This window comes from Ictidomys tridecemlineatus, chromosome 5, assembly GCF_052094955.1.
Source record: "Ictidomys tridecemlineatus isolate mIctTri1 chromosome 5, mIctTri1.hap1, whole genome shotgun sequence".
NCBI classification, from domain to species: domain Eukaryota; kingdom Metazoa; phylum Chordata; class Mammalia; order Rodentia; family Sciuridae; genus Ictidomys; species Ictidomys tridecemlineatus.
In genome coordinates this window covers 199,474,057-199,492,673 of record NC_135481.1, presented here as the reverse complement: position 1 = coordinate 199,492,673, position 18,617 = coordinate 199,474,057, and the positions used below count along the sequence as shown (strand labels likewise).

The window sequence follows — 18,617 nt, the reverse complement described above, 5'->3', positions numbered from 1 at the left end:
AAGCCACATAACCCAGACTAAAAGAAAAACAAACCCAACTCAATACCCTCACACGAAAGTCATCTTTGAATTAGGATTTACAAATTTATATATTGTTTCCTAGAGAAGGGAAAAAAAAAATGAAAAACATGGGTGAGGAAAAACTTGAAGATGAAGGCCTGACAAGACTTAGGAAAATTAACAAAGGCATTGTCTGCCTACAAGCCAGCAGAAAGCAAGAGTGACGGGTGCTCTTCATGCCCCTCGAAGGGAGGCCGGGGTCGACCCAGCAGCCCTAGGAACCCAGCCCCGATGGCAGCCAGGCACAAGCACCCCGACAGGGACACGAGGCGCTGAGGTCCTCAGGACACACCAGTGCACAGCCAGACAGCCTTCCCAGATGGCACCCTTCACCAAGGGGCTTCCAACATTTAAAAGAGCCGTTTTCCTTTTAAGAAAGATGCTGAGTCAAAAAAAAAGTACCAGGGGGAAAAGCTTCCTACTGCAGTGGGAACCTTTCAGCTGTGCCAGGGAAGGCGAGTCCTGTGGGGGGTGGCGCGATGGGCCTGCACAGGCTCTACTTGGGCTCCTCGATCACCCCTTTGCTAAGGTCTGTCATTTTGGGATACTTCACTTTCTTCTGGTCCAGCTCATTCTGAGCCCACAGTAGCAGTTTCAGTAATTTTGCCAGCTTGGGTGTCGACTCGCGATTTTCATAATCTAGAACAGCTTGGTTAACTTCGCTCCAAACCTAGAAAACAGACACATCTAGTGAAGGTCACACACACAGAGCACCGCCACGTCTACTAACAATACCCATTTTATGTTCTTGGAAACCATTTTCATGAGAAGTTTGCTATTCATTGAAATGAATATCAAACCCACAATTATGAGCCATTCTGGAGGCATTAAACACAGTCCTTGCCCAGAGTAGCTTTTACAATCTGGTCAGCAAGTGTCATCTCCAGCCTCAAGGTCATTTAAGTGCTGTAAGCCTCTCAAATAAAGTGCCGTAGGGACTGAGAGAGCAGAGGCCAGTACAGTGGCAACATGGCTCCCTCCTATAGAGCCTCAGGCAACCTTTGGGGGAGGTAGTCCTTCCAATGTGGAACCTGTCGGGCCCTGGAGGAGAGGGGCCTGGGTTTGGGAGCCCTGAGCTGTAGTTTGTGGCTGGACACAAGAGCAGCAGCAGTCCCAGAAGAAAACACAATTACAATTTAAAACCTCTTAGGACACCTGTTTCTAGAAGTTTTCAAATAAACAGGAGGAAGATTAAGATAAATTAAAAAAAAAAAAATGAGCACAGGGGTCTGGACACCGCCAGGCCATCACACCTCTGCTGCTCCTCCTTCAACAAGATGAAAGAGAAAACGCCAGGGAGGAGTCGCCACTATCTCCCCAAAGAGCCACAAGCCAGAGCCCTGTCCCACCCCAGACCACAAATGCAGTGCACATGCCACCCTTTTGGAACTCCCTCTCTAATATCCACCAGGGTAAAAGGATTTTCCCTCTTATAGACCACTACCTTTTGCCTCTGCATCATGTGGAGAAGGTCTCCGAAGGGTGATTCCTCGGGGCTATCGAAGGCCAACAGGGCTAGTGTTCGCTCCATCTCTGTGAGGCACTCTCTGCTCTCCTCGCCCTGCTCTGCCAGCTGCGTCTGGGCAAACTCTAGTGCCGCCTCAGTCTCTCGCTGGCGGATCAGCTCAATTAGATGCTGTTGCTGGTCAATGGTAAACACAGACACGCTCAGCAGACCACCCAGGCAGGCAGCACTGAGCACTGGGCTCCAGTCAGAGGTACAGTCGGGATGGGGTGGGGCTCAGGGGTGGAGCACCTGCTTACCATGTGTGCAAGGCCTGGATTCCATCCCCAGCACCACCAAAAAAAAAAAAAAAAAAAAAAAAAAGGTACAACTCCAAGGAGAGGCTTTTCTAATACCTCCAGGTTGTTAAATTTGTATTTAAAAAAAAAAATTGTATTTTAAAAGCAAAAAGGAGTTTCTGAAATAAGTAAAGCACATAACTCTAATACCACTTCCACAAAAAACTACAATATTCCATTAATGCCAAGTAGCCTACTTACTTGTCTTTGCAAACAACCTTAATTTACCAAGTATCCACATCCAATAACACTCACCTGCAAATGAAAGTAAAGGTACCGGTTTGTGTCCAAGAGTTCTGGATGGAGGCTGTTGATCAATGCAATGGCCTCCTGAATCTGACCCTTCAGAATCATCTCCCGAATCTTGATTCGCTCATCAAGAGTTTCCAGATCCACGCTGGGTTCAATTCCAGATTCCATGCGAAACTTCTCCGCTGCTTCCTTAAAGCCTTCTAGAAATGAAAACTATGTTTACCACTAGGAAAGGCAGCAGGGAACTATCGCAGCCTTCATACCTTTAGAACGTCCAGCTGCCTCAATTAGATAAGCCGTGACACCAACCACACTTTCTTAGGGACTTGGTATTCCTGTCTCTGTGATTTATAGGCTATGCTCTCCAAACACAGAACTGAAAAACAGCACACTTCATTCCTTCCATCCCATCCAAACAGCCCACCTTCCCAGTCAAGAGGTTACTGAGACCCACTAGATGAAGAAGGCTGGGACTGCAGGCCAGCACACCAGAGCTCACCCTGGCTCCTGGTGAGGCAGACACACCGGCTGTGCCTCCAAGGGGCTGCTGTGCCCATACTGGCTTCACCTGCCCTGAGCCAACTGCTCCCTCACCATCAGCGCAGTGTTTGTCCCCCTCTCCCACACCACAAGGACAGATGCTGATTTCCTCATCAACTTTCTGAAACTTTTAAGAAATCAACTTAAAGAGATGGCTGGGGATTAACAGAGGAAGATTTTAACTTGAAGGGATGAACAGGAGGGAAGGAGAGAACTTTATTTCCTGCCTTTTGAAAACCCCTGATTTTTCTCACTAGAGCTGTCAGTGATCTTCCTGCCAAGAGGAGGGGGTCTTGGTGCTATTTCTTCCTGCAGGCTCCTGTTCTCTTCCTTCCCTCTTTTTTTGTTGCTTGTTTGTTTTGTGGTACTGGGGATTAATCTCCCAGGGACGCCTACATTCCCAGTCCCCATTCCTTTCTTTTCTTTTCCATACAGATTTTGCTACATTGCCTAGGCTGGCCTCAAACTTGTAATCCTTCTGCCTCAGCCTCCCAAACAGGAGGGATTACAGGCCTGTGCCACAGTGCCCAGCTTCCCATTCTCTCTTTTTTGAGTTGGGCACTCCTTATAGAAGCAGACTCACCAGAAAACATCAATTATCTGACCTTTAAGTCCAATTCAGAATTGTTCTGTTTTGTTTTAGTATTGGGCTTGAACCCAGAAGTGCTTAACCACTGAGCTACAACCCCAGTGTCCTTTTTATTTTTTGAGACTGGGTCTCATCAAGTTGCTGAGGCTGGCTTTGAACTGATGCTCCTGGTTTAGCCTCGCAAGTCTCTGGGATGACAGGCATGCTCCATCACACCTGGCTCAGAATGGTCTTAATGATCTGGATTACCTAACTACAAAACTGTCAAAGGCCAAGACACTGATTTTTGCCTTAGCTCTCAAAGACCTGGAGTACATATCTCATCTCCTGAAAAGGCTGTACTTAACACAGTTTACCAGTATGTCAAGTGAGCACTGCATCTCCCAATGCCTGAACACGATGTGGCATTACCATTGAGTACAAGGGAGTAAAAGGGAGTGCTGTGCCCAAGTGGCAGTCCCCACAGAGGCCATTACCAGTGACCAAGTAGTTCATGATGAGGCGATTCATGTCCGCCCGCTGGACGTGTAGGTTGTTGAGCTTTTCCATCCACTCATCTTTTGTGATTTCATCAGGCTTTTCTGCATAACTCATTCTGGTTTATTTCTATAGAAAAAAAAAGTTTTGGTAATTGGTGAAGAATTTTATGCCCAGCGGATCCTCTCAGAAAGCAAATGCAGCAATGCAGTAGGAGGTGGGGGTGGGAGGGTGGAAAGGTGCTGTCAATCTTGAACATAGCAAGTACAAAGGACCTGAGACCCAAATGCACATGTAGAGAACACCAAGGCTAGGTGTGCAGAAAGCAGAGTGGATGCAAGAAAGCAGCAAAGGCCTGAGAGTTCAGAGGCAAAGGGTCAGTGGCATCAGAGAGTAGAGGTCTTCTGAGCTGAGGGAGATATTTAGGGTCCCAGCTAAGTGTAGTGGGAACTACTGGGGGTTATAAGCTATGATGTGAGCAAAATGAGACTGTAAGCCTACCTATGCCCACCAGACTGGCAAAGAAATCCAACAATGCCACATGATGGCAAAGACACTTCTCTTGACCTCTTTTACTGTACTGCCAGAAGACTGATTCATTGAAATGCATCAGGATTTTTTGTAAACCTGCATGTGGTACCCCTAAGAACCTAGCATTTCCATTCTTGCTAAATCTATACCGTAGAAAAGTTCATCTGCATGTACCTAGTGCAGACAACCCTGCTCACAGAAGTACTACTCAAAACAGCAAGAACATGAAAGCCACCTACCTGGACAGTCATTCAACAGGAGTATGGGCAAACAAACCTTAGTATATAGAGCCCACATCCAAAACCCTTGGGTAGTATATTCTGGAATTCAAAACTTTTCAGATTCTGCACAGATGACATGGTATAAGTTAACATATATTTTATGACAGCCTCTCCAGGGCCTGGGGCACCACACCATAATCAGGTATTATTTCTTCATTGAAATGTAAGCGTATTCACACTAAATGCAATGGAGATTGTTAGACTTTACTAAGTCAGGTTTTGCCACCAAACAGATTAAAAAAAACAAAAACAAAATCAAAATTTTTGGTTTCAGAAATATTCATATTTGAGAAGGGACTGTGGTCATGTATCACACAACAAAATTTAATAAAGCAATTAAAATAAATAAAACCACAGAGTCATGTGGATGACTCAAAACAATGCTGAATGCAAACAGCAAGTTACAGTGGAAACCCAAGTAAGGCATGAGTTTTGGAAAGAACAAATATATGACAATAAATATCTATGTGGCAAAAGGTGTTTTTGTTTTGTATTAGTAGCTAAATGTGTGAAAACTGACACTTCAGAGGAGGTTACCTGTGTAGGAGGGTGAGATGGTGGGGACCACAGGGGTTGCTGTGCTAGCTCCAGAGCACTAGCTGGCTTTTGAGGTAGAGACACAGTGCCCTGACTGGCTACTTTTCATACAATGCCACTGACATGGATGTATGGATATTACTTTATACCCAGCAAAGTTCATGTTAATTTACTTCAATAAATTAAATTAGAAGATGGTACAGGTTTCCAGGGTGAAAGTGGGGTGAACACTGGACACTGAGCAGGCAGGCCAGCAACAGAGACGAGAGACATTCAGATCAAGGCTTTGGTCATGGAGCTAATGGCTACTCTTGGACTGAATGTGTTGGGACAAAAGCAAGGGAAGAATTCAGATCAGCTTCCAAGCAAGAAAAACCTTGGAGAATGTCACCACAAACACGGAGGCACGACTGTAAGTAGAACAGGTTTGAGGAGCAGGGCAGGTCTGGATGACTACTAAGTAGCTGGAGAAGTCTAGCAGGCATCTGGATTACAGGTGGAGCCCCACGCTGGAAACATTAATTAGCGAAACATTTGTGGTGAAGAGGAAAACATCTAAGCCAAGAGTTCAGCAAAGACCACCTAGGGAGAGGGTAGACAAGGAACAAGGGGGTACACACTCAGGGGATGCACGGACTCCAGAGACCAAGCAGAGACGTGAAGGCGCAAGCAGCTGGAACTTTCAGAGGGGCACTATGGAAGAAGGGAGGTCAAGTGAGCGGGCTGTCACCGGCACTAAGGTTTCTCAGGTGGTTTACAGGTCAACTGCAGAACTCAGCCAGACCAAAAACTCTTATTCGCAAACTAGCGAGCTACGGAGCAATCTAAAAAGCCCCCAGAAGAAACACCTTCGTGAGTTTCCACACGTAACCAGCAGTCATCCAGAAACCAGCAGCCCCTGGACCCCAGCAGGTACACAGGCACCAGAGACCCGCATCTCGGCCCCCGCGCACGACCAGGGCCGGCTCTGCACGCTGCAGCTCCGCCGCGGCTCCAGCGCGGTGCTACTACGAAAGTCGTCCTGGGCAGAGCGGGACGCACGCTCCCGAACCCTGCCCCGGACAGAGCGCGGGCCAACGTGCAGCATGCTCCCTTCCGGGAGAGACGGCCGTCGGGAGCCCGCGGGGCAGGAAGGCGCTGCTGGGCGGCCCAGCCCAGGCCCCAGTTCGCGCGCCCCGACCCCCGGTCAGCTCGCCGGGTCCCACGGAGACGCGCAGCCCGGCCGCCGGGGCCTTCCGCGGCCATCTTACCTTGTGGATCCCGCCTCCCGCGCAGCGCAGTGTGGGCGGCGGCGGCGGCTCCGCGGCCGCTCCCGGGGCCGGGGAGGGGCGACGGCGGCAATCGCCCAGCAGAGGGAGGCGGAGGCCGCGGCGGAGACGGGGGCGGGGCGGGGAACCGGAGGGCAGACGCGCCGGCGTCCGGCCCTCAGTCACTTCTCGCGAGACCACGAGACAGCGCGCTAGCAGCCAATGGGGCGCTCCCGCGAGGGGGCGGACCGAGAGGTCCCCGGAAGCTGATGCCTTAGCTTCCGTTCTTGCGCGTAACTCGCCGGCGGCGCCCTCGCTCTACGGGTTGGCGCGAGAGTCAAAAGGCGTCGGCCTCCTTTGCGCAAGATGGCCGCTGCGGAGGCGTCTGAGTGCGGAGTCGTACTGCCCGGATGGCGACGTCTAGACTGAATCCGAGGCGAAGGTCCCGGCTCCTTTCCCGTCGTTTGTGTGAGGCCGGAGGGAATGGGGCGGGGTGGGAAGGCGCCGGTGCCTGAGGAGGACGTCTCGCAGCTGGCGGCCTGCCTGGCTTGCGTCCCCGAGGCCCAGCACGGCCGCCCGGCTGGAGCTCTCCCTTTGGGTGGAAGCGAGTCCCTCGGGTTTAGTAGGCGGACGTTGCCGAGCGCGTCCTCATTTGAGGCCAGAGCGGTAGTTAGAACGACCCAGCCTAGGGCGTCTGGCTCAGCCGACCTCGAGGATCGACGGAGGGGACCCTGCTCCCGGGCGCGCACCGAGGGGACCCCCGCCCAGGGCGCCTGGAGCGCGGGGCGGCCTGAAGAGCGGCCCGGCGGGAGGTGGAAGTGGGCGTTGGAGTATTTAGTCCCTTGTTATTGTTTGCCTGCTCCAGAAGAACGCAGAGCCATCACTGCAGGGTCGTTGCCGAGACTTAGCAAAGACTCAGGAAGAAATCTTTACAAGTCGGTGAGATGGTGTGGTGTGATTCTTAAAAGCGAACGAAGTCGTGGGAAATTGAGGTCGGACTTTTCCTCACTGAAAGTAAATCCAGTTCGGCAAATAGGTTGCATAGTAGACATTTCCCATTAACCGAATAAGCTAAATCTGCAGACCCAAAACTGTTTAAATGCATATGCAATGCAGTCGTCTTTTCCCATGCATAACCCTAGGTTTAGCTCTGTGTCAATTCAAAAGTGTGCAAGGGGTGCCCAGGGAAAAGCTTGGGGGAAGCCCAAGGAGAAGAGAGTGGTCATTTTGAGGCTTCACTGGTACCATCTTTGGGTGGTGGGTTAGCCCCAGCAGCCAACCAGTGTCAAGTCTTACTTTTCCTTCTTACTCCTTCCTAGAAACCGTCCCTGGTTTAGTGTTTCCTAGCCTCAACATTGAGACCATGGTCTTTGCTCTTTGGATTATCACAGGATCTTCCTAACCCATGACCTTCACAGAGGTCCTGCCAGCTCCCCTCCCAAGACCATGCAGACGGGTTGATCTTTCCAACACTATCTCTCCCGGTCACTCTCCTCTAAACACCCTTTGGACTCCCCAGTTGCCCACTTAAAGTGATTGCAGCTGAAAGTCCCACCCTTCCTGCTCTCACCCTGCCTGCTCCAACCATCCTGACCTTTTGTGGTTCTCTGTTCACCAAGGCTGCTTGTTCCTGGCTGACAAGATGGGCCTGTGGAAAAGGCTTCCCTTAACTTCTCAACAGCCATGGGACTTCCTTGGGAAGTCTTCCCCAACAAAGCTGGATTTGGTCCTCTCCCTTGTTCCCACATGAGACTCTAAACCATTCCCTCTGGCTCTCAACACCATATCACATGTTCCTGTTCTAGTAGTAAATCATGATTTACCATCAAAAAACCACAAGGTATAGGGTGTACTGACTACAGCTAAAACATCTAGTAGGAGCTTGGTATGAACTTGCTGAGTAGATGAAGGAATGAATCAGTGAAGAGCATTGTGGACCTGTATCAGAAGTGACAGGAGCAAAAATGGAAAGGGGAGGGAGACCTTCAGGGAGGTGGAAATGGACAGTCCCTAGTGATGGGCAATTTGTGGGAGCTCAGGGAGAGAAGCCTAGAGTGGGGCACACACGTGCAGCCTGGTTGCTTTGGGGTACCAGCACTGAGGGAACAATCTTGATAAAGGATGTGGATGGAGCAGGAGGGGAAGAGAGCGTGCTCAGTGTGGGCTGTGTTGGATTTGGTGCCTGTCAGACACATCTAAAGCTCCCTGGGAAGATCAGGGCTGCAACTGAGAGTTGATAGATGCATTCAGAGAGAGACCTACAGATGAGGGATGATTAATCCCAGAATCCAGGAGAAAGGCAACATAACATGTTCTTTCTCACTAAGGAAGAGGAGCCTGTTGAGGCAGTAGCACATTGGCCAGAGGGCTTTTCCCAAAGATGTTAGGTGTTGTTTTAAGAAACTGAGAGCAGTGGTGTCCATGTAGCAGGGAGATGTAGGCAACAGTCATCAGAACTTGTGGTACTGGTGGCAGAGCAAGGAGTCAAATGTGATGAGTAGGGGAAGCTGAAGATGCCGAGGGACAGGCAGCAGGTGTGGGGAGAAACACCACACAAGGGACAACAGCAGGTGGTGTGGCTGGGCGGATCCATTGCTGGGCTTTTGGCTGGTGCCTCTGGACTTAAAGGGTGAGACCATTGGTTGAAAGGGAACACCAGAGAAGGGCCCGGGTTGGGCATAGGGACAGAAGGTAGGAGCTCCTTTCTGCATGTGTAGGTTTTGCAGTGCTGTGTGAGGCCTAAAGTGGAGTTGCTGGGGAACAGGTGAATGGGTAGGTTTGATTCAGGTAGAGTGATGGACAGCACAGCCAGGTGTGCAGAGGTGTCTGTCCAGAGTATCTGGAGCAGATAGGAGAGCCTGGACCAGAGCCCTGGAGACACACAGAGCTACAGTGGCACCAGGGGTGAGGGAGAGAATGGCCACCTCGGTTCCCATCTGTGGCAGTCACCAACTTGACCGAGATGGTCAGCCTAGTGGTTTCATCAACTGGCTGAGCTTTCTGATGTGGAAGGGATGACCTGTGGAAGAGGGAAGCCACAGGACCTGGCCAGTGACTGGGAGGGGCCCCTGGGCATTCAGGATGCCCCTGTTCTGCAAGCCAAGGTGTGACTTTGAATCTGAGAAGTTGTCTCATTTTGAAAGAGATCAACAGTTCTTTAAAAAGAGCAGTGTTAAAGGTATATATATTATTTTTCCCTCCATGTTTTTAAATGGTGCTTTATAGTTGTATATAATGTGGGATTTGTTGTTATATGTTAATACATACACACAATACAACATCATGGCCAGTATTCCTTCCCACCACTCCCCCGCTTCTTACCTCTGATCCCTTTCCTCTATTTGACTGACCTCCTAAAGGTATATTTCTTACAAGAACATTAATGAAGTGGTTTTGTGGGTTTTTTTTTTTAAGAGAAAAGTTTCTTGAGAATAAAATACTGAGTGCTTCCATTACTCAAATCATAAAATGTCCAAAAGCCATGTTTTATATAACCACATTATTTCAACAGATGTTTTTGTTTTACTCTCAAAACCCAAAAGCATAAATCTTATACTCTAGTGTCCCGACTTTCAAAGAGATTTGGCCAAACAGACCTTCTGAATTTTCAGGATAATTTATGAACTCGATCACTTGCTGCTGTTCAAGGTCATTCACACCATAGGTAGTGAGTACCTAGGTGCCCATTTCCACAGACAGCCTTCCACCGTATCTGTGGTTTCTTCTTATGAAGATGTGGAAGGAAGAGGAAAGGGTTTGCTGTTACTTGGTTCTGCTGCACGTATCCTGGCACCAGGTGTGTAAAACCACAGCAGTTTAGAGGAAGGGATGGTCTCCCTTCCTTCTCCCTGAAGCACTGATCATGTTTTATTGGTTGGTAAGGGTAGTTCCCCCGACCCCATTCTGGGGATTGATCCCAGGGGTTCTCTACCTCTGAGCTGCACTCCCAGTCCTTTTTATTTTAGACAGGGTCCTGCTAAGTTGTCCAGGCTAGCCTTGAACTTGTGATCATTCTGCCTCAGCCTACTAAGTTGCTGGAATGACAGGCACTTGCTACTGTGCCCAGCAGTAACTTACTCCCTTCTTTCCTCCTACTTTTTTAAAACCTTTAACTCCTAAGGCTGGAGATATAGCTCAGGGTGGTAGAGCACTTTCTTAACATGGAGGTGCTGTGTTTAGTCACCAGCACTGCAAAAAATAAAAGAGGGTCCTCTTTAGTGCTTGCTGGGGTTGAGACACACACTGGGTCCAGAGTGCAGTCACCTGAGGGAGTGGTAGTCCTTTTATGGAAAAGTCCAAACAGATGCCATTTTGAGTGGCAGTCCCCTAATTTACCTAGTCAGCATACTTCAATATGTACTCAATATGTACAGTTGCATGTTGAGCTTGATAGAATGCCCTGGCCGGTCAGGGATTTGACATACACTCACTAGCTTTGGATATGATTTTTTAAAAAAAATTCACAGCATATAAATGTGTCTGTACACCTGTGCATGGTGCACATGCTTTGGCATGGGCACAGCTGCTGTGATCAGATGTCAGGGAGGTCGGAGCACTGAGCGGAGATGGGCAGCCTTGTGTTCAGTTTGCTTTTAGTCGTCTTTTTTAACCTCTCACATTTACTTTCTTCTTTTTCTTTTTGTGCTGGGGATCAAACCTTGGGCCTTGCATGCTACGCAAGCGCTCTACCATTGAGTTATATACCCCAGCCCCACATTTACTCGCTCTCTGTTTTTTAAAGAATATTGTTATGTATTCTCTTTGTTTTTATTTTTTTTAGTTGTAGATGGACACACTACATTTGTTTAATTTATTTAATTTTATGTGGTGCTGAGGATGGAACCCAGTGCAAGCGCTCTGCCACTGAGCCACAGCCCAGCCCCCACATTTACTCTTTAAATGATCATTTTCTATGGAGTGGAGAAAAACTTTGGTATATCTAGTTCTTCATTTCTCTGCACAACCACACAGGCAGTGTCACTGGCCTCCCCTTCCATAAGCAGATTTGTGTAGGTCTTATTTCTCCTGTGGACACACCAGTTTCTGAATTTTAGAAGTAGTTGGTTCAGTTGGAACACAAAAAAGGATTCTGATTCAGGAAGGTGATTTTTGTTTAGATTCAGAATAAAACTAGAGTCCCCTTTTAGATTCCTGAGGACCCCCCATAGCTCATCCTCTTTGTTATTCCTGTGGCTGTTTCCTGCAGATGCCCCCCCCCCCCAATTCAATCTTGCCCTTCTGTTTGTTTGTTTTAAAATTTTTCTTAGTTGTTGATGGACCTTTATATTATTTTTTAAATTTATTTGTATGTGGTGCTGAGAATGAATCCAGTGCCTCACACAAGCTAAGCAAGGCGCTACCACTGAGCCATAACCCCAGTCCCCCTTCTGTTTCTTGAGCTAAGCAAGAACAGTTAATTTATACAGCACAGGTTGAGTGTCCCTTATCCAAAATGCTATGGATCAAAAGTATTATGGAATTTGGATATTTTCAGATTTTGGAATATTTGCATACACGTGTGTGCACACTAAGATATCCTGGGGATGGGACCAAGTCAAACCCAAAATTTATTTTTATATATATATATTTTATACACATAGCCAGAAGGTAATTTTATGTGACAATTACAGTGTGTCTGCGTTTTGACTTGGACCTATCATGTGAGGTCAGGTGTGGGATTTTCTACTTGTGGAATCTTGTCAGAGCTCAAAAGTTTCAGATTTTGGAACATTCTGTATTTCAGATTTTTGGATTAGGAATGCTCAACCTGTATTCCTATTCCAAAAGGTCACTGGTTTCTTGCTTTTTAAGTGTTTTCTTTTGAGGAACAAAGATCATTAATTGTCACCAATGCAAATGTGGTCCGCCCTATCCCAGAGTGATGCTTCAGGCTGGGGGAAGGCACCTGGTGGCTTTTGGCCTCTGCGTGTCTAGAATTTAAATGTAAATTGATCACCTTCTTTTGGCTGGTCCCACCTCTTTCTGTCTGTTCTCCCCTGCTGGGGCTCTGGGGCAGGTGCTGGTGGGTGAGCTGTGAGGGCAAAGGGCCTCCTCAGGCACAGTTGCTGAGCTCCTAGACTGCTTTTCTGTCCCACTCCGAGAAAGGCATTATAGTTTTGGTTTTCTTACTTGATGTACACCTTTAAAGACTGTTGATAAAACTAAATAGGAAATAGTTTTTTCTTGCTTTATACTTATTAAAACATCACTTTCTTCTAAAGCTGGTTGTATTTACTTTTCACTGAACTCAAAAAAGAAAAACCAGGCATCTCGGTAACGTTATGAAGTGCCCTAGGAGGTAGGAGCAGTCATTGTGGTTTTGCATTAATGTGTTCACTCATTTAAGTAACCAGGTTTTACTATAGCAGGAGATATGAAGACACTTTTTGACACACTGTTTAAGAATCCCCGGGAAGTGATACAACTGGGAATAGCACATCTGGATTTAGTTCTCTGTCTTACCTGTAGTTCTTTTTGCCTCTTTTGTAGATAATGTCTTGAGGCCATAGCTACCTTGTCCTGAGTAACCTCCAGAGGATAAGGGGTGAAATATTTACCTTTTATTCTTCTAATTAAAATAAAAGTTTAATTAGACAAAGTTGGGCTTCTCAACTGTTCCTTGTACCCTGTAGAGCCATCACATGCCACAGCTGGCTTTTATACGCCCCTGGGTGGGAGCAAGTTTTACCTTGGATTTCTTAGTCTTTTCAATCCTGTCATCTCCTTAGTTTACCCACCGCCTCTGCAATCTGCTACTGTGACAGTTTGCTCATTGTGTCAGCAGCATTGAACAGTGCTTGCTGTGAAGTTGCCCCTTTTGATGACACTCTTCCTCAGTAATGCACAAATGCAATATCCAAAGGACAAAGATCTGGCACTATTGGAACCAAAGACTAGTGCTTATCTGTTTTGCTTTGGGGGAAGAAGCTGTGGATTTGATGGTGAATTGATTGCTTGTGCAAGTAGGCTTTTGTAAAGTTAACTGTTGAAGCTGAGGATGTAGCTCAGGTGGAGTATTACCTAGCATAGACAAGGCTCTGGGTTCATGCCCATCACCAAGTGGGGAAAAGTCCTTAAGTTTGTTGGTCTTATATGTGTAAAAGTAATAAAAATTCGCCAGTTTCTTAAAAAGTAAAACAAAGCATAGTGGTCTAAGCTTTCATGGGCTGTAAGAAAATACACGTGGCTTTCTGATTCCACATGTACCGCATCCACACACTCAACCAAGCGGACCAAAAATATCAGAAAAAAAGTTGCTCAATACTGAACATGTACAGACTTTTTTCTTGTCATTATTCCCCCAAATAGTAGCGAGCAACACCTGTTCACAGAGCACTTATGTTGATCAGATATTGTAAGCCATCTGGAAACCATCTAAGGTGTATGGGGGTGTGTGCACAGGTTATGGCAAGTACTGCACCATTTTATGTAAGGATGTGAGCATTTCAATTTTGGTGTCCTGCATCCTGGACCCAGCCCCCTCCATACCCTGAGGATACCTGGACAGTGTGCTAGGTTTGTCTTTTCCTGGGGTGGGGCTAGGGGGGATTGCCTTCTGTCCCTGGGGAATGGGCTTCTGCCATGCACCTCTGAGTCCTCAAGAATTGGGCACAGCCTGAGTGCCAGGACGTGACGGGAAGGACTTGCAGCAAGTGGACATGGCCTGAGCAGCGTGATCAAAAGCTGCCCCTGCTTGCCTGAGTACTGGGGAGTCCTGCCAGATACCTCCAAACTGGGGGGCAGGCCAGGGAGAAGGGGCCAACAGGGCCAGAGGGCAGCTGGTCCCCACTCCCCCTCCCTTTCTTCTCCCCTCCCACCCCCCCCCCAGCCGCCTGCATTTGGGTGAAGAGGTTTGGGCCCGCTCCAGCCATCCACTCCACCGGTTTCGACCACCACAAACCGGTGTTTCCAGGAGCAAGTGCCTCCTGGGGCCTCTCTGAAGCTCCTGGCTGGGCAAAGTGCTCTGTTGCCCATTCACTCAGCTTTGGGGTTTTCTTGCTACTTCAGGGCATTTAGGGAAGAATTTAGGGATACTACTGGAGGTTGCTTATTCATTTTGCCCTCTGGGTTTTACTTTGAAATATGGTTAGGAGGAAGTATTCATTTTAAAATACCCAAACTAGCCACTCCTGATGGCTGCACTATCATCCTAGAGGCTTCTGAGGCAGGGGCAGGAGGAAGGCAAGTCCCAGGCCAGCCTGGGCAACTTAGCCTGTCTCAAAAAGTAAAAGGGGCTGGGAGTGTGGCTCAGGGGTGAGTGCCTCTTTGCAATCCCCAGTACCACTAAACCAAAACTAAATTCTCCAACTACTCTTTTCACCTGGGATAGCAACTCCCAAGAGTAGTGAGCACAGGTAAAAGGGGAGGAGTGTAGTCAGTTCCCTTGCAGGCATCTGGGGAACCCTGTGGGTGGATCCAGGGGCTGCAACAATGCGCCCCCCCTTTACCCTTCTCTCAGTCCTGCCAACTTCTGTGCTGCTTCTTTGTCCTCTTTGATCTCCTCTCCAAATGCTCCTCCTAAAACTGCACCCCAGAGTTAAAGTGTTTTAAAATCTCACACTTGTGTAAAAATTTTGCTGTAAAGATCCTCAGCTAGTAGCCGGCCAGAGGCTCTCCCAGATCCACTCCCCAGGGGCTCTCTCTTTGTTAGGGAGACCTCCTGTGGCCTTCTTCCTCCTTCCTTCAGTGAGTCCCCTTTCTACCATCTGCTTGCCCAAGGTCACACTACCGGCCTTGTGTGTGCTGGAAATGAAACTCAGCCTTGCCATGCTAGGCTTGCCCTCTGTCACTGAGCTACATTCCCAGCCCCCACTGTGGTTGCTGTACTCCCACTACACCTTGGGGGCAAAAACCCACCCTCCTCTACTAGGGCACATTGGGGGGCGGGGGTGAGTGAGTACTTCCCTGCCATATTCCTCTGATCCTAAGGGTTCACACCAGCAGAAACAGCTTTGATTGTACAGCAAAGTTTTCTTTCTCTCCGCCCCATACTGGGGATTGAACCCAGGGCCTTGTTCCTGATAGGCAAGCGCTCTATCACTCCCCATTCATAGCTGTTTTCTTTTGGAAAAAAGTCACTCAGGAACGGGCGGGTCTTGTAATCTTGGGAGATGTTTATTAGAAAGCACATCTTCCCGGGCCCGGCTCATAGATGGATGGAAGCATAGGGTTGCTGGACACTTTACATCTCCGCGCTGAGGGTGGGGTGTGGGGTGTGTGCCTGCCAAGACTTGCAAGGCTGTTCATAGCGAGGTAGAGACAGGGGGCTTGCCCAAGGCAAGTGACCAGTGCACCCATTCCTGAGACACTTAGGGATAGAAATGATGGGGTGTCAGTAGTTAGCAGTGAGCGAAATGAAGGAAAGTTGAACACCCGCAAGACCTCAATGCCTTATCGACAGTAAACGTCCGCTGGTCCACCCCCAACCCTGGGGGCGCACACGCCCAGGCACTGCGTGCTGGCATCGAGTGGGGCGCGGTTCGGGTCCGGGGTAAAACGCGTCGGCAGCACACCCTTTGGTGCTCCAGGGTGGGAAGTGCGGCCTGCAGAAGGGAACACTGGACCTTTCCTGATCCTCTCTCCCCCGCTGCTGACGCAGGCGCCACGGAGCACCGGTCCCTGCTGGCCCCAAGTGTTGAGGAGTGAAGTGCAGCCCCGAGGCTGCGGGCTCCCTGCTCATGCAGTCCCGGGGGGCTGCCACCTAGGGTCCGGAACCCCAGGCCGAGACACGGAAGCAATCGTTAGCAAAACTGCGCAGACCCCGAGGGCGCGCCGGAGAGCGGGGCGGGCGGGGCATGGCGTGGCTGCGCGGCCGGCCGCTCTACCCGCTCGGCGTCTCGGTGGCCGGCCTCCCCGCCCGCCGCGCGGGGGCGCCGCTCTGCCCCGCCGCGTCTCGACGGCCCCCGCCTGTCGCGCGCGCCAGCCCGGCCGCGACGCAGAAAATGGCCGCGGGAGTCCGGCGGCCGCGGTGAGTGCTCCGGGGCGCGGCGGAGGGACGGGCGCCGCGCGGGCCGCACTCGGGAGCAGGGCGGAGCCGGCCCTGCGAGGCGCCGCTGCCGCCGAGAAGATGGCGGTCGGTCTCGGCCCTGGCGCGGCACCCCAATGGGCGGCGGCGCGATTAGCTGAATCACGGGCGGCGCGGGCCGGCGGGCAAGGGCCGTGCTGGGCGAGGCCGCGCCGCGGGCGTCCTCCCGTGGGCGCCCGGGCAGCGTTGGCAGCGCGCGGGCGGAAGGCCGCAGTCGCCGCCCTGCTGGCTTTCCCCGCGGGGCGGCCGGGCGGCCTTGCAGGCCGCAGGGGGTGGGTGCCGGGTGCTTCCCGATGGGCGGCGCTCACCGGACGCCTGTCGCTGCCCCGAGGTCCCTGGGCCGAGGCCTGCCCTCCCGGCCCTCGGGCCCCGAGTCCGTTAGGAAGGCGTCCGCGCACAGGGTCCCTCCTGAGTCTCTGGTTGAAGCGGCGGAGGCTGGCGGGTGTCCAAGGCTAAGGCTAATCGGGCGCCGGAGTGTGTGCTACCCGCCGGCCGCAGCGGGCCAGCTCCTCGGGAGGAGGGTCCGAGCGCCAAGTCGCAGCGAGCCCGGGCACATGCTTGCTTCTCACCGTCTGCTGCCCGACTCTGTTCCGTTCTCTTGATTAGTAAATTTGAGGATTAGTTAATAGGGGAAGTTAAATTGGTAGTCGCACTTATTTTTTAAGAATTCTCTAGCTGTTACTATCAAATTTATCAGTAGGTGGTAATTGTGTTGTGTGGCAATTTATAAGGCAGACATTTTCTCCCAGAGCATCAAACTTAGGTACTCGGGATTGTTTTTCATGTGCTGATAGGCTAACTACCACTTAAATATCTCTATCTTTTTTCCCCTCACTTGTAGCTTTTTAATATTCAGTGAATGATATGCTAAACATGTTGTATTTGTTTCATTTTATCGCAGAAATAGCGAGTACTATCAGACAACCAGCCAGTCCCTTCCCAATTTTTTTTATTAACTTTAAAAATTTATTTATTTTAATTAGGTATATATGACAGCAAGATGCATTTTGATTCATTATACACAATTGCAGCAATTGCAGAAATTTCATTTCTCTGGTTGCTCATGATGTAGAGTCACACCCTATGTGCATATTTTTATAAAAAGGTGAATCACCACACATACCTTTATAAAAAGGTAAACTAGCTGCCCCTGTAGTCCCAGCTATGGAGAGGCTAAAGTGGGAGAGTCCTTCTATCCCACCAATTCTAGACTGGACTTCTAGGGCAAGTTAGCCAGACCCTGTCTCAGAAAGGGTAGGGGTGGCATAAGTCAGTTTTTTCCAAAATAAAATTGGATTTTGTGTGATTTGGTTACAAAAATAATATACATACAGAAAATGTAAACAATATGTGAAAATAAAAACAGAAAGGAGCCACATACTATAGCTGTAACCTGTTGGTGATCATGGATGTGTGTGGGTGGCCAAGGGTGTTCAGAGAAAGTGGTTGCTGCCTGGGCTGGTTGTCCCTGCTGTTGCACTCCCGAGTTGTGAAACTCCCATGGCACTGAATCTTAGGACTCTTGATTTTTTTATTTAGATGTTAAACACCCTCTGGGTGTTTCATGATTTTTTCACTCTAGTTATCTTATGATAAATGTTAGTTTGTGTTCAGTTTCTCATCTCTTGGGAAAACCTAAACAGTGCATGCCCTTGTGAGTTCTCTTTGTCAAAGGGAAAGTGGCCCCCCCTCTCTGTGAGAACAGGGATGACGCCTTGTCCCCTTGTGCCCAGCACATAAGAGGTTTTGGTAAATACTTGAAGAAACTTAACCTTAGAGAGCTTGTTTTTGCAAACCCTCACCTACACTTGTGCTGTCCTTTTGATGAGAGACATTGGCCATTTGTTGCACACTTGCCAATGCAGTACTGATGTGGTGCTTGATATGGTATTGGTTCAGAAAACCTTTTGGAAAGCATCTGCATCGTCCCCATTTCACACATGGGGAAGTGTGGCACACTGCACTAGGCACACTGCCAGAGGTTGTGCTTTCAGCTAGAACTAAGGTCTGGGGGCCTGCTTCTTCACTCATGGGCTGTTCCTTGAGCTCCCACTCCACACATGTCTGGGTTGGGGAGAGTCTTGCTGTGGTGCTGGGCACTGGAGACTGTTGGCAGCAGGGGCAAGACCAGGAACTTGAAACCTATACCAAGAGGGCCATTCTCTTGAGAAGTACTAAGATCCTGGCCAAGTAGGTCCTGGCCAGGGACACTGGATTTGTTAAACTGTAACTTTATTAAATTTTTTTTAAAAAGTTATAAATCTTTTTCTTTTGTA

At 49.3% G+C, this 18,617-nt stretch overlaps 2 protein-coding genes across 6 annotated transcripts in view; one reads left to right on the top strand and one right to left on the bottom strand.

The window, feature by feature from the left end:
- Positions 1–64: 64 nt before the first annotated feature.
- On the bottom strand, positions 65–6,531 carry Gid8 (GID complex subunit 8 homolog). The gene is made up of 5 exons (XM_005325315.5): positions 6,321–6,531; positions 3,721–3,850; positions 2,119–2,315; positions 1,505–1,702; positions 65–730 (listed from the first exon to the last, which is right to left on the bottom strand). The coding sequence occupies exons 2-5, from the start codon at positions 3,836–3,838 to the stop codon at positions 557–559; spliced, it is 687 nt and encodes a 228-aa protein (XP_005325372.1). The 5' UTR covers positions 3,839–3,850; positions 6,321–6,531; the 3' UTR covers positions 65–556.
- A 77-nt stretch (positions 6,532–6,608) lies between these two features.
- The window catches only part of Dido1 (death inducer-obliterator 1), a 51,500-nt gene continuing 39,491 nt past the window's right edge, over positions 6,609–18,617 (top strand). For 3 of the 5 annotated variants that reach the window (XM_078052139.1, XM_078052138.1, XM_078052135.1), the window contains exon 1: positions 16,142–16,284. The gene's annotated coding sequence lies outside the window, so the exon portion shown is untranslated. Of the gene's footprint in view, positions 6,786–16,141; positions 16,285–18,617 lie in introns of those variants that run through there. The other 2 variants (XM_078052137.1, XM_078052136.1) reach the window with 2 other exon arrangements.